The sequence below is a fragment of the Equus caballus genome, chromosome 10 (genome assembly GCF_041296265.1).
Source record: "Equus caballus isolate H_3958 breed thoroughbred chromosome 10, TB-T2T, whole genome shotgun sequence".
In the NCBI taxonomy this organism is placed as follows: Eukaryota; Metazoa; Chordata; class Mammalia; order Perissodactyla; family Equidae; genus Equus; species Equus caballus.
This window is the reverse complement of record NC_091693.1, coordinates 78088992-78104239: the sequence shown is the minus strand read 5'-3', so window position 1 is coordinate 78104239 and position 15248 is coordinate 78088992. Positions and strand designations below refer to the sequence as shown.

Below are 15248 nucleotides of genomic sequence, written 5' to 3'. Positions count from 1 at the left end.
ATTCCACTGCTGCCATATCACCTATTGAATTGAGACAATGGTGCTTGAAGAAATGCAGACTCTTCAAAAGTTGATGTTTTAAATGATTTCACCATGAATAAAGTCAGTCCCATAATGACAGCTTAAAGGTCTAATTCATAAAAATGCTATTAAAGTACATTATTTATACCTGCTTTTTGTGGACTTCTGCTCTTATTCATGACTCTCTCAGCGTATGGCCATAATCACAGGCAGAGTGTGTAATGGAAGCATTAATTCAATCTGAACTCAGGCAAGAATACTGTATCACCACAATAAAATCCTAGCTATATTAATTTAAAGGGTAGAATTTATCACACAAGAGCATTCTCTTTAAAAAAAAATGAAAAGAATGTCTTCTATTCTATGGTGTCAAATATCTTTCTTTCTGAAGTTCAGTATAAGGTTGACTAATTGGCATGAACTTTTAAGTGAAATATTTATTCACCTACATTATAAGACTCAGAGACTTAGATAGAGTTGTGATCTTATCATGACTATGGCACTGATTTTTGATATGGGCTAAGAAATCTTTACAAGTAATCTGTATTTTAATTAAGTCCTTTTCTGGTGCATGACATCAGAAGGCGATGTTTAGCAAATGCCATTCAATTGTCTGACATATGCCTTTATTTAGATAGGATGGAAAATGTTCTGCTACATAAAATTTCTCCCAGAGAAGCTGAAATTAATGGTACTTAAATCAAAAGTATCTCTATTCAGAATTTTAAATACGATTTGCATATTTAATATGTATAAACCTGTAGGAAAAGGCAAAGTGAAATTCAGTTGGCTTATTTCTAACTCTGAAACTATCAAAATTTGACTTCTTGACTTTCTACTTCTGATTGGATGTGCTGTAATGGTACACTGTAGACACATTTAGACAGAGTGTGAATGTATTTCTCCCTAAGACACTAACTCTTCTCTAGGACTCATGAAAAGGGGTTCTTTAGAAATCATACTTCTAACACTGAAAGAAAGTGTTGTCTTTGATCTTGTAGGTAAAAAATTCCTATACCTAAGGGGATGAATTAATTCCTATATTTAATAAGATGCAGTTATTAGTAGCCAACGTAAGCATTCTTACTAGAACTACACGTTGAATTTCTTCAGCAAAGTAACAATCTCATAATAGTTCTGGCCAATGAAAATCTTTGTGTGCTTGGCATCCATACATGAGACCAGAGACAAATGACAAAGAGAAAGGTATTTCAAATATAAGATAATAACACTACTAACTGAAGATAAAACTCAGTCAATTTCTAACGTTAACCGTACTTTTAACTGCCTCAAACTAAAAGCACTGAAAATTCCATTTCAACAACTCTGGACTGTTACATGACTTTGCTATTTGAAATGAATACACTTACCAGAAAAACATCCCGGAATGTCCAAGTGTTTCGTGGCTATGGCTGGACAGTACTTGGGGTTCCCTCTGCTCCTTAGACCACAGCTTTCTCAGATCTCTGAAACAGAAATCTTCCATGAAGAAGATTTCTACAGGCACCACAAAGTCTTCTATGTGGCATCCAGACTTACCGCAACCTCTGGGTGCAAAGATAGTCTGAGCACCCTAAATGATACAACCACTCAGAAAGGGCAGTGGCAGTTATGTCCCCAGTACACTGCCAGACAAATGTCACCAGGCTCCAATTGCCTGTTGACAAGAGGCAGATTTGAAAAACAGTCAAGTCAAAATAGATGTCGTTAATGACCTACTGCATTATTTGTGATGAAACTGAACATATAAAAAGAAAATAAAAAATAATTCTTTTAGCTTACCTGTAGTATCTTTCCTCAGAAATTATATTTTAATTTCACATATTAACATCTTACTCTAGGCACTGGGCAAACAATTGTTTGGTTCAGAAAGCTCAAACTTGTTCGTTATTAGTAAACAATGTTAGCAATCTACAATTTTATGCGTTTACTGTGAGCCAGGCACTGTGTACAGTGCTTTGTAAACATTATCTAACTTTGAGAGAAGTACTATTATTTTACAAATGAGGAAAATAAGGCTTAGTGAGATTAAATCACTTGCTCAAGGTCACAAAACTATCTGGAGGCAGAATCGACTCAACGATAATCCCTCATTTTAATCTTGGCTTTCCTTTTGTACTAACTTTTCCTAAAGAAAGAGTTTTAAATTTCTTCTTTAGAAAAAGAAGAGGAAAAGAAGAAAGATGAGAAGAATGTGACCTCTGAAACCAAAAAGAAAGGTAAGGAATTTAAAAACATAGATCAGTTGTTACCCATTTATAACGTTACTGGTAAAGCTATTGTTTTCTAGAAAAGAAATTCCCTTAATAATTTTATTGTTATTCTTATTATCACTCTTGGGATTTATAAATATTCCAAATAAAGTGGATATTTATAAATTTCTAAAAAGAAAATTCAAGGCTGAAAAAGTTTAAAAAATTGTTACTGATTATTTTTTCCTTTCTTAAGACTGGTGCTTAATTCTCTCTAAGGCAGTCCTTTACTGACTCTGTATGTGAATATGATGATTGCTGTTCAATTCATTCAGTTTAATAAAAAACGTCTATCAAAAGAGCAAATTATTTAATGTATACAAAAAAACCCCTAGTTGATTGGTTGCTATTTTTTGTTCTTTATGGTGGGTTGGTTCCAAACAGTGCATCTGAAGTTCCAAGTGAGCCTCAGAAATTTCTAGCTTCTGACATGATTGCAGAGGCCTGATAGCCTAGGAAACATTCAATATATTCCTTTTAAGATACCTTAGAAAAACTATGGAATTCTACCATAATTAATAAAGCCATTCAATGTTTTCACTGTCATGAAAGATTTTTTTGGACCTTAGCAAAAATTTGCTCCCATCCTGAAGAGAAAGCACACCAAAGCCACTATTCTGTTACAAAGGTGCTGGTACACTCATATTTGACATGGCTTATGGCTCTGATTCATGATTATTCTATACAAGGTGAACGGCATGTCTTAACGGCAGTTATGTGTGCCCTGAAATATATAAGAATTAAACAGAGAGGCTTCTAATTCTCTCATTTTACTACCAGAAAAAGAAGATGTCAAAAAGCAAACTGAGAAGGAAACTGCCATTGACGTGAAAAAAAAAGGTATTATACTTACTTTCTTTCCTTAGATTATGTTCAGAATGTTTCTTTCATGAACGAATCTTGGGGCAATGTACACAAATTAGATATAGGTACTTAAATCTGTCCATGTACAGACTGCCAAAGCAAAAATTGTGTTGGACAAAGTTAAATAGGCAAGAAAGACTTTATTCAAGGTTACTGCCAATAGGAGAGAGAGATTTGAACTCATTCTGAATTCAATTCCACTGACACAAAAAGCAGGAGGGTTTTTAAGAGCTGGAATGGGGTGGAGGGATTGTAAGCCATCTGTGTTTGCTAGTTGGCCTTACTCAAAAGAAAAGTACACTTTCTCCTATCTTCGTGATAAGAGGGTAGTTTTATAATTTGGAGCAAGGTAGCCAAGGGAGTTAGGCTCCCACTCTCCCATAGAGACTGGGAGATAAAAGTACTATATTTCTTGATGATTGCATTTCGAAGGATGGCTCCTAGATAGATCCTTGAGAAAGACTTTCCTGGATTGTAAAACTGGAAAGAGGTTTTTAAAAAGATTTATATCTCAGGGCCTGCCTGGCGGTTTAGCGGTTAAGTTCACGTGCTCTCCTTGGGCTCAGAGTTTGCTGGTGCAGATCCTGGGTGTGGATCTACACACATCTCATCAAGCCATGCTCTGGTGGCATCCCACATACGAAGAGGAAGATTGGCACAGATGTTAGGTCAGCAGCAATCCTCCTCACCAAAAAAAAAGACTTATATCTCAAAGGAGCAGAGAAAGAATTTACAATTCAATTTATAAGACTTGTAAACTTAGAATTTCTGTAAATTGTAGAATTTACAAGTTTTCTAAAGTGAGTGCCCTAAGAAAAAGGAGACCAGGAGTCTAAAGCCAGGAAGAAGTCTACCTAAAGTTTCACAAAGTTGAGGGGAGCCTTAACGCAGTCTTGGTGAAGACATAATGAACTTGAGAGGAGCCACATATTGTAAGAACATCACCCTGCAAAGGGAAGACGCTGAGAGCAAATAATGCAGCCCATTAAGAAATGGCATTGTTCAACAGCTTAGAGTTTTGCTTTAAATTTAGTTCTGCTTTTAATCTTGCTCAAACCTGAATGTTGGCTTCTATTCAGATTAAGCTTAACTCTAGGTGACAAAGGTGGTCATCTCAAGTGTTATGGTTTGATGATAAGTGTTTTCACCCTATGTGTCTCCTCCACTGGTATCAGTGACGCTTGAAATTCCACCACTAAAGATATTTCATTTCTTTGAGGTATGATGGAATTGTCCTCTATTAAAATGCAAATCTCCTAGGGCCTGTGTGTTTGGGGTAACGAACGTATTCTTCTCAGCTATTAACACTTAAAATGAATGAGATTTGCAGGTCTTCCCTGTGTAATATTAAGCTGGAAATAATGCCCTAGAAAATGAGTCAGTCAGTGAGCTTACACGAAGCAGAGGTTCAAGAGAAAGCTTCAAGGTAGGCCATTGCCTGTCAAGAGCAGGCTAGCTGGACAGCATTGCTGAAAACCCTTCTCTTCCTAGGAAGTAATAGCATATGTGGGGAAAAAAGGTGGTGGAGAAGGACCCTGAAAAAGGAGACCAGAGGATACCAAACTAGATATTGGATAGATATTAGGAAGTAGCAGATAGGAATTACAGGAAGTCCCTGACATCTGGGGCAAAAAAAAAAAAAACAAGTAAAATATTCAGAGTTGCATGATTGTATGGCTCATGAAATGTCCAGGAAGAGAGATCTAGATATTCCGTGGATCTGGGTGTTGATGCCAATTACTTTGCATTTGAATTTTTATTACTAAGGGTGTACTGTTATAGTTTTTTGTATTATTGAAACTACTTTCATTTTTCTATATTTAAAACTTTCTGTATTTCTCTGGTGAAATATCTATCTTATCATAAGAAAGGGAAAACTCAATTCTGACCATAGAATGATACTGGGAAACTGGTTGCTTGGGTCACTGTATCTGACCATTACGTGATCGGGCGCTAAAGAGTAACAAGGTTCTCCTTCCTGGGCCATCAGTTTTACCAAAGTATTTGCAGAATAAAATTTTGAATTGTAACCTTCAAAGTATTTGTCATAAGTGTGCAAATGCGAAATCAGAAAAAAATACTTTTGGCGAAACTCAGTGGTGCATGCACAGTTGTTGTTTTGTTTCAATTTTAGTTTTTGAGGGGAAAAGCAAAAATGTGTTTACGTGCAGTGAGTGATGGGAAAATCTGATATTTCTCTGCTACTGGGAGACCTGTGTTATTAGCCCAGCAGTCATGTCAAAGTGAGGTTGTGCAGCACTGGCGAGAAAACTGATTATGCCCATATCTCTTCCTGCGAGGTCAGCGCTTGTCCATTGAAGCAGAGACCAAAAACCTGGCTGATTGCTGGGCACACCCAGGAAGGGATGCTCACCCACGGTTGACAGCCAGTTTGTCCTTCTTGGAACCAATTTTCTGTTTGTTTGTCTGTCATTTTTACTTTTGATTACACAAAACCATTGGTTCTTACAAATCAGTTCAACTTCCTGATGGAAAGATGCACAAATTATTTGTTTACAAGCATTTACCCCCCAAACTGTGTGTATGTGTATATGAGACAGACAGACAGACAGAAATCTAATTAGTGCTGGTTTTTAACTCATGTCTCTTTGTAGAGTTTAATAATTCCCCAAATATATTTTCATGTGAGAGCAATATAGTTTAAAAACAGCCAGTTTGAAGCATTATAAAGTAGTAAAAATTTCTAGAGATCATGAAAGAAATTGAGAATAACCTGAAAACTTGAGGTGCCTACAACAAAGATACTTTCAGAAATGTTTTAAAAGATAAAATTCATATAATAAGAGCTGGTTTTTGAAGGCCTGAATTTTACAGTGACAAAACCTATATTTGAATCCCCCCAAAAGGTGAAAAAGATGACTCAATCAAGCAACATGATAAAATTTGGCAATTTAAAGGGGCATACAGTGTAATTTACATTGTTCTTTACTAAACTGTAGCAACATGATTTTTTTCAAGAATTATCTGAATAGAAGTATAAACTATAAGAAGGATCCTGAAAAAACTAGACTATCTTTTCTGAAATAAGCTGCCAAAACGGGACAAATTCATTCTTTCATTCTTGCAGGAAATATTCACGAAATGTCTACTGTGTACCAAGCATTGTATAGGTACTGAGGACACAGAGGTGGATAGACAGACATAAGCCCTGCCCTAATGGAGCTGACAATTTGATAAGGGAGGCACACAGTGAATAAGGGGATGTAACGTCCATAAGTACAACTTGAGTAAGAGACATGGAGGAATTCGGGGCAATGGCAGAAAACAACGGGTGGGGATCAGGATCTATTTAGATAAGCTTATTAGAGCAGGAGTGTCTCAGAGACAATATTTAAATTGGAATCTGAGGTATTGGAAGGATCCAGCCATTGATGGGTGCATCTTTGTTATCTTTGTGTGATGTGTGAATGTGGGGGGGGGGGGGGGGGGGGTGTGTGTGTGTATGTGTGTGTGTGTGATTTTGTATGATAGGAAATACAAGTGGTCAGAATATGTGGGGACATGTGTAGGTGTTTGGATTTATTAAAAGCGTAGTGGGAAACTCTTGAAGGGTGTTAGCAGTGGAGAAAATATTCTGATTGATGTTTAATACAAGTATAATCTCATTTGGATAATGGCTTGGAGGACGGAGAAGAGGTAAGCCAATCAAAAATGGTCTCATTTATTGGGAAGAGGAAGCCTGTACGGGGAACAGCTGTGATGAAAACAATCTGGAGTTTACTTTTTTTTTTTTTTTTTTTGATTTTATTTTTTCCTTTTTCTCCCCAAAGCCCCCCGGTACATAGTTGTGTATTCTTCGTTGTGGGTTCCTCTAGTTGTGGCATGTGGGACGCTGCCTCAGCGTGGCCTGATGAGCAGTGCCATGTCCGCGCCCAGGATTCGAACCGACGAAACACTGGGCCGCCTGCAGCGGAGTGCGCGAACTTAACCACTCGGCCACGGGGCCAGCCCCTGGAGTTTACTTTTGAGTTTACTTTTCCAGGTGTTTGTGACTCACATTTAAATTTGTATCAGAAACTATTTTAAGCCCTTTACAAATACTAACTCACTCAATCTTTATAATAAATCAAGAAATAAAATATTATAATCCTCATGATAAAATTGAGGAACCTAAAACACAGAGAGGTTAAATGACTTGCCCAAGGTCACACAGATAATAAATGACAGGGCCAGGATTTTAACCCAGGAGTGTGGCTCCACAGCCCATATACTCTGTACAGTCAATTAGACATGTGGATCTGGAACTCAGAGGAGATTCTGAAATGAAGCTATAAGTACAGTAATCCATACAGATCATAGTTATTGCCCTGGGAACAGATGAGATTACGCAGAGAGATTGTGTCAAAAGAAAAAGAATAGAATACAGAATCAAGACCTGGGGAATTCCAGTATCTAGAGATTAGATAATGGAAAATAAAGCAATAGAGGCTGAAAGAAATTGCCAGAGAGGTTAAAGGAAAAGCAAAAGACGTTGGTATTAGAGACATTTCAGAAATGGATGTTTCAAGATGCAAGAAGTTAACAACTTTGTGAATGTTACTTAGAAGTTGCAACATGGTGGAAGAAAAAGCAACAGTTTCTGGAGTGAAGGGATAAAATCAGCCTGGAATGGAGGTCCAAAAATGGAGAAGAAAGTAGTGATTTTTTTTTTTTTGAATGGTGGCTGCATGAGGAGTAAAGAGTCTTTTTCGCTTTGTTTAGTTTTTCTTTGGAAGGTGAATTTAGAGCTGGTTGGATGTAAAGAGAATGTGAGAGATTGATGCTCAAAGGGATGAGGTATAAATGGAAATCTAAGAGATAATTTAGAATTCATTGTTTGATGAGCACACAGGTGAAAAAATTATCTGCTCTTTTTGGCGCTAACACCACAGACACTCCAATACCAAAACACTGGTGTTTTCAAGTTAAAAGAGGAATTCATCTAGATTGACTTACAAAGAGAGGTATACATTTGCAAGGTATACAGTATAAAATTAGGCAGCTGTTGTGATAAAGCTAAAACTCCAATAGTAAATACATTCTGAGTTGAAAGGCTCAGTTGTAGAAAAAGATATTTCCAAACCATCCTTGATGCTCACTGAGTGACAAAAGGTGAGTCTATGAAATGTAATTATCAATATTTTTAAAGAATCATTTATTCTGTTAAAATATCCTACTAGAACTTTGCATTAAAATATCTTTGTGGGGATAAATTAACCAGAAAAGATTAATCCAGTATAAAGCTCTTAAGGCTTGTGCTGTTTTGAAGGACACAATTATATTTATTTCCATAGAATACTTTCAATTACTGAATGGGGAAATGGTATTAAATTCTGTGGAAACTAAAACCTTTAGCTGTTTGATTATTATATAAGAACTGCTTTTGTCATTGAGAAATTGCGAAGAATTCTTCACAGAGGCTTATAGCTTTTGATGTATCATTAAGTTTTAAGCCTACCAGACATAGAATATCATCTGTTTTACTTTATGAATATTTTGTAACAGGTTGTTCTAGCTATGAGAGCTCAAAATAATTTACATGGAAGATTACAGACCACAAAATTATTTGTGGTAATTAAAATAATTATTTTATATGTAATGCATATAAATTACATATTTTATATGTAACAATTATATGTAATTTTTTTGTAATTGAAAGTAACTTCTTTGAAGTATTTCTTTACACAGATATAATTGCCGAGATAATATATAATGGCTTTACATGTGTTCACAATTGAGTTTCGGTCTAAAAGAGCAAACTTCTAGGGCCAGTCTCAGTGGCCTAGTGGTTAAGTTTGGCATGCTCTGCTTCAGCTGCCCGGGTTTGGTTTCCAGGGGCGGACCTACACCACTTGTCTGTCAGGTGCCATACTGTGGTGGCAACCCACATACATGAAAAGGAAGATTAGTACTGGATGTTAGCTCAGGGCTAATCTTCCTCAGCAAAATAAAGAGAGCAATCTTCTCTTTTCCAGACTTGTATTTTGAGAAGATTAAAGCTTTTTATGCTCATCCCATCTCTTTCTCTGTTTGAAAAGCACTTGATTATAGAAAGTTATCTTATATACAAATTTTGTATTTTGCACATACATATTTTGGCAATATTTAACAAATGGCTCAGCTTAATATTATTTGTTAGACACTTCAAAATCTAGATTAATTTTTTCAAGATTCTACATATTTTGTAGTCATATACCAGTTAATATCATTAGAAAATACAGATACTTCACACATTTTTGGGTGATACTGAGGCAATTATATTAATGTACATTTTAGATGAAATTATTAAAAAATTTGTTCAGACAGGTAAATAATTAGAAATCTAGCACAAGTAAGGGTTGATCTAATCCCCAGCCTTGACTTAAGGGTGCTCTGTAATTACAGGGCCACAGTAGATTGCTTTCAAGTCAGATTTTCGTTTCCAGATAGGTCAGGTTGCAAGTCTGGGATCAGCTGATGACAGCTTGACTGTATTAAAAACATTTACAATGCTTGACGTGCTTTGAAGGCAAGAGAATATATTTTCAAGAGTTTTTAATCATAGAAATCATGTAAGATAATAGTTGCTTCTTCTCTTGAGGGTGGGGATTCGGTAATGGAATGATTCGGGAAAGTCAGCTGACTTGTTGCTTAATATGAGGTCTTCGATGACCTCATATATCACATGTGGGTTAGCCAGATAGAAGCCAGACTGCTTCAGAGGAGGTGAGAGGGAATTAACGTCACGACATGCAGTGGCATCTTGGAGATGTAGGGGAGGAAGACATTTCCTCTACCCTTTCTGCGTTCTTTTGGCCAGAGAATGAATTAAATTCACATGACACAGAATAGCAGGAGAAAATTAAACAAAGCTTTATAACATGTATACATGGGAGAGGGTCAGGCAAGCTGAGCAACTCGCCAAAATGGCTGAAGCCCCCACCTTAAATATCATCTTCAGTTGAAGACAAAAGAGGATGTTAGGGGTTGGGGGAGTCAGTTACAGGAGATTACCAGACAAGCACAATAAACAGGAATAAGATTATTATGAAGATTTAAGTCCTCAAATTCTGTATTGATAGGAGCTTCTAGAGATAAGGTATCCCCCTTCTTCCTGGTACAGTGAGGGAGACACCTTTACAGATGGAGATTTCCTTTACAATGTAAATGTCTCTCACAAAGGGTAAGTAAACTCTACTTTTCAGTTGCTTTCCTGTCTGCAGTTTTTTAAAAGTAATCAGCCCCAAATAATCCTCATGCCAAAGAGACATATCTTGGGGTGGCCAATTCCAGGCCCCATAGAGATAATCCTCCATATTCTAGTTTTTGGTTTGACCAATACAAAAGTGTGTTTGGGTCAATTGCAAAAATGAAATAAAGGCATTTTGGTTGAAAAAATAATTTAAAATACATTTTAAAGCTCAGAAAGGGAAAAAGTTCATATTAAAAACTATTTAGGCCTGGAAGAAAAGAATGAGTACACAAGAGACTATTTTTAATCTTTTCAATGCTTCTTATGGAGAATCAGGACTACCCTCCCACTGAACACAGAAACAAAATCAGCCCTAAACTTGAGTATGAGAGAGTTGTGTTATAATTTGTGAAGGACTTACAACAGAGAGGATTGAAATACACATGAAGAAGGATCAGTAAATAGACTGTAAACACTTCTCCTCAGTATGCACTGACATATCCAAATTTTAAGTATTTCCTGCACTCATACTACAGAAATTTTTTTTTTTTTTTTTTTTTTTTTAAGATTTTACTTTTCCTTTACCCCTCCAATCCTCCCCCCGGTACATAGCTGTATACTCTTTTTCAGTTGTAGGTCCTTCTAGTTGTGTAATGTGGGATGCCACCTCAGCATGGCCTGATGGGAGGTGCCATGTTTGAGCCCAGGATCCGAACAGGGGAAACCCTGGGCCGCCAAAGCGGAGCATGCAAACTTAACCACTCCGCTCGGGACCGGTGCCCAGAAATTGTTTTTAATTGCACTTTATATTCAGAGTGAATTATTTTCTGGAAAAAACAAAACAAAACAGTTTAACTTAACCTTAAAACAAAGTAGTTTCTTGCAAGGATCATAAATTAAATTTTATGGGACGACTGTGCAGTGGTACAGGAAGTGAGCTGTCAGTAAGAAACAAGGAAATGTGGTAAGATTTTGACCAATTTATTGGGAAATAATGTACCCCGAGTTTTCCTTGTGATCGGAGATACACATTTAAGTCTATAGATGTAAAATGTCTGGTAAAATATTTTTAATTATATATCCTAAAAGTCTACAGGACTTTTCTTTCAGTGGAAGTAAAGCTTAAAAAACATAAAAATGGTATTTCTCTCAATTCCAGACTCTCTAGGGATACCAAAAGCAGATTCTCAAAATAACTTAGCAAATTGTGCCAGTGTATATTGTTTTTATCAAGAATAGTTTAAAGTAATAATAATAATAGTTAAATTGATTTCCTCTTTTCACATTCAATCCTTACAACAACTGTTGAGGTAGGTATCTTAATGCCCATCGTGTAGAAAGGGAAACCCAGGATTGAAGCAGCTAAGTCACTTGGCCGTGGTCCCCAGTTAGTAATGGAGCAAAGGCAGGAGGAAGGCCATCCGATAAAGCTTCACTGTCTTTTGCAACCTGCAAACATTTTTTTCCAACTCTAGGAAATGCCGATCGTAGATTGCTTTACCGCCTTTTTCTTTTATTTCTCTTTTTTTCCAATCCCCTTGAGATCATATTACAGAAATACTTAAAATTGGAAGAAAGAAATAAAGATATAACGAATCTCATTCTTTTTTTTTCTTGTAGAAATTATGCTTTCCTTCATTCATTCGCTTAACATATATTTAATCAGTGCATGATATCTGCAAGGAAATCTGCTAAATATTGGAGATAGGTCAATGTAAAAGACATGCTACTTGTTCTCAAAGGCCTTAGAAAACAGGCAAAGAAACAGACATTGACAATGGTCTGTGAGAAGTACCACAATAGGGTAGATAGAAGAGCCCGAGCCCAGATCAAGGTATGAGTTTAGAAATTCTTTTTCCTGATGGTGCCCATTAGAAATTTGAAACAAGAATGCCACAGACTTATGGAAGAAGGCATTTGACCTGGGTGATCTAACTTATTTTTAAGCAGGATAGAGAATGCAACACGTAAAATTTTAAGTGGTTTATCACTGAAGATACTTACTCTTACAAGTGGCAGACCATCTAAAGTAGGGAATTTATTGGTTTATCCAAATACAGTTCCAGAGTAAACTGTCTTCAAGTTCAGCTTGACCTCAGAGTCAAAGGATATCACCAGGATGAGGTTTATCTCTTGGTTTTTAGACTCTGCTCTCTTGGTACTGGCCCACCTGGTTGCAAATTGATCATATCAGGTGCTGCCTGCCGTACATCCTCTCTTAGTGTTCTATGAGAAAAAAAATGTCGGCTTCCTGAGAGCTCAAACAGAAAACCTGAAGTGATTCATATTGGTCCTTATGGGCCCATTCCTGAAATAACCTTTGTGTAGAGAGAGAAGGAATAATCTGATTGTTTTAGCTTAGGCCATAGGTCCTGTCTCTTGAGCAGAATTAAATGTACCTTGTTCAAGGTATTTGGAATGAAATTGGAAGAGGGGGAGGTTTGATTCCCTCGAAACTAAATTAGGATAATAAAACCACAATAAAATGGAGTAGTTACTACATGGGGAAAAAACTCAAAACCTAAGAATTTTCTCCAGGAAGTTATTTCTAGGTGGCAGAAATACAAGTGATTTAAATTTTTTAAATTTATTTACAGGATACAGTAAGGGAGAAGTTTTCCAGCTGCCATCTATGAAGAGAATACTTAAATATTTTAGAAAAGCAACTTAACATAGGATAACATAGTGTGACCAACAAAAGTAAATGCACTTGCAGATTTCATTAATTAAAATATTGTGCCGAGAGTAAAGAGTGGAATCCTTCCACTGTACTTTGTAGTATTAGAATCTCGCTTGGATACGAGTCTTCCATTTTAGAAAAGATCTTTTGAAATAAACCAGATTATGTGCAGAAGAGGATACTTTGGAGATGTGCATGTTTAATACGGAAGGGAGAAACCAGGGAGAACATCAAAGCCACGTTCATGACTTTGATGTGCTCTCCTATTTAAGTGTAGATTACTCTTTATTACCTCTGAGAATTAGGACTCTGTGGTCAAAGTTAGAGGAAGACAATGTGTTCAAGATTATATAGAGAATCTTCAGTCAGTGTAGTCTACCATTCAAAGTGTTTCAACAAGAGAGTGGGTATGCCTCTGGGATTTCTGGAGATAAATCCTATAAGAAGAATGATATTAAATTTAAGGAGACTCATATGATTGCATTTTTCCAAAATTAGACATTAGGCTAAATGAAACTGATGTCTAAATTATTTAACTTTTGAAATACAGTATTTTGTTATCATGATTTTAAATTTGGCCTTTGTCAAATTCTCCTAGCTGATTAATTTAAAAAAAAAAAAAAAAAACGCCTTGTCAAAAGCTGATTCCAGGAAGTCAGGTCATAGCAAATGCTCACTGTATGTAACCTGAGTTCACACTCTCTCGCCTGACTGTCTACCACAGCATAAAACATTATTCAGAACCTAATCAGAGCATGTTTTATTGATGTCGACATAAACCCAGGACACTATGAAAAAAGTAAATAAAATATATTACGCTCATGGAATAATAATTAATTGCCCTGAGGGTAAAGAAATATCTTGAGACATCTCAGTAAGAAAACCCCGATGACAATAAGCTTAAAGTAGGAGAGACAGTACAATAACTACTTATGATACAAAAGACAGGGAAAAAACTTTCAGACAAGAAAGGTTTTCGGGCTGGAAAATAAGAATTGTGACTAGGTTTTAGGAAGTCTGCCTATGATAAGTAACTAAAGGAGACAAGAATAAGTACATAGAATACTTCTCTAATTAAAAGAAGTGTTCTTTTTCAAAAATGATTTCAGTCTCAGGAAAAAAAAGGTCGCATTTATGTTAGTCACTGCCCATATCCTGTTAGCTATATTAATATTAGGATACAAGGTCAAAAAGAAACAATGAAAAGGCTAATGTTAAAACACATCAGAAGCAGAAGGAGATAAAAATAATTGTCCTGAGGTGTCAGCTTGGTAGCATAGTGGTTAAGTTCATGTGCTCTGCTTCAGCGGCCCGTGGTTCACTGGTTCAGATCCCAGTCTCACACCTACACTCTGCTCATTAAGCCATACTGTGGCGGCATCCCACATAGAAAACAGAGGAAGATTGACACAGATGCTAGCTCAGGGCCAACCATTCTCACCCCCCAAAATAAAGAAATTGTCCTGAAAGACATTATGCTGACATAGAAGTTGGTCTATTCTCAAGTTATATAAATCAGAGGACATATTAAAAAAAAAAACACCACAGCATCAAACGTGAAACAAGTGTATCAATAGAATATGATGAAATACTTGGGACTTCTCCTGAAAAATCTGTATATTCACTAAGGTTCTTAGGAATTTATCCTACTTCGTATTATTGTTTGACTAAACCTCCCTTGCTGCATGAGCTCAGTGGACATTTGTTGAATAAATGCTCTTTTAAAATGATGCTGTCCCATGATTCTATTATCTATCGAATTGAAGTCCTAATCGTTCATTCTCCCCTTTCTGAGACTACTGTTTCCACACCATTCCCCTTTTGTCAGTCCTCCTTCACATTTCACCTTTCTTCTCTATCAGCTGAACACTTTGTTTTCCAGTTCCCTGAGAAAATAAAACTTAGAAGAGAACTCTCAGGAGCTCTGCCCATGGAATCCACTGACAGACCGCGTCTGTCCCCTTTATCCTATGCCTTCGTGGCTGAATACAACACAATTCAATAGTCAAAATGTTCACACTTACAGGAACAACGTTTGCACTTGCTCACAACCTGCCATCCCCTCTACTAACTCAGGTACGTTGCTCCAGCAATTCTCTCCTCTGCAAATTCAGTTTGACTTCTTCTACTGGTCACTCCCAGCAGCATACAATGTGTATAACATCTCTTATGTGCATATAACTGTCCTGTTGATGGCGTGTCCCTCTCGGGTTACTGTCCCATTTCTCAGATCCCTTTTAGAGCTAAACTCTTCATGAGC

General features: G+C 36.6%; 1 protein-coding gene across 50 annotated transcripts in view; it reads left to right on the top strand.

Moving 5' to 3' along the window:
* TRDN (triadin) overlaps positions 1–15248 on the top strand; it is a 392671-nt gene that overhangs the window by 173285 nt on the left and 204138 nt on the right. For all 50 annotated transcript variants that reach the window (XR_011422188.1, XR_011422177.1, XR_011422182.1 and 47 more), the window contains exons 11-12: positions 2181–2240; positions 3054–3113. Coding sequence is in view for 31 of the 50 variants with exons in the window: in XM_070223715.1 (XP_070079816.1) it covers positions 2181–2240; positions 3054–3113 (120 nt within the window). In the remaining 19 variants the exon portion in view is untranslated. The remainder of the gene's footprint in view (positions 1–2180; positions 2241–3053; positions 3114–15248) is intronic.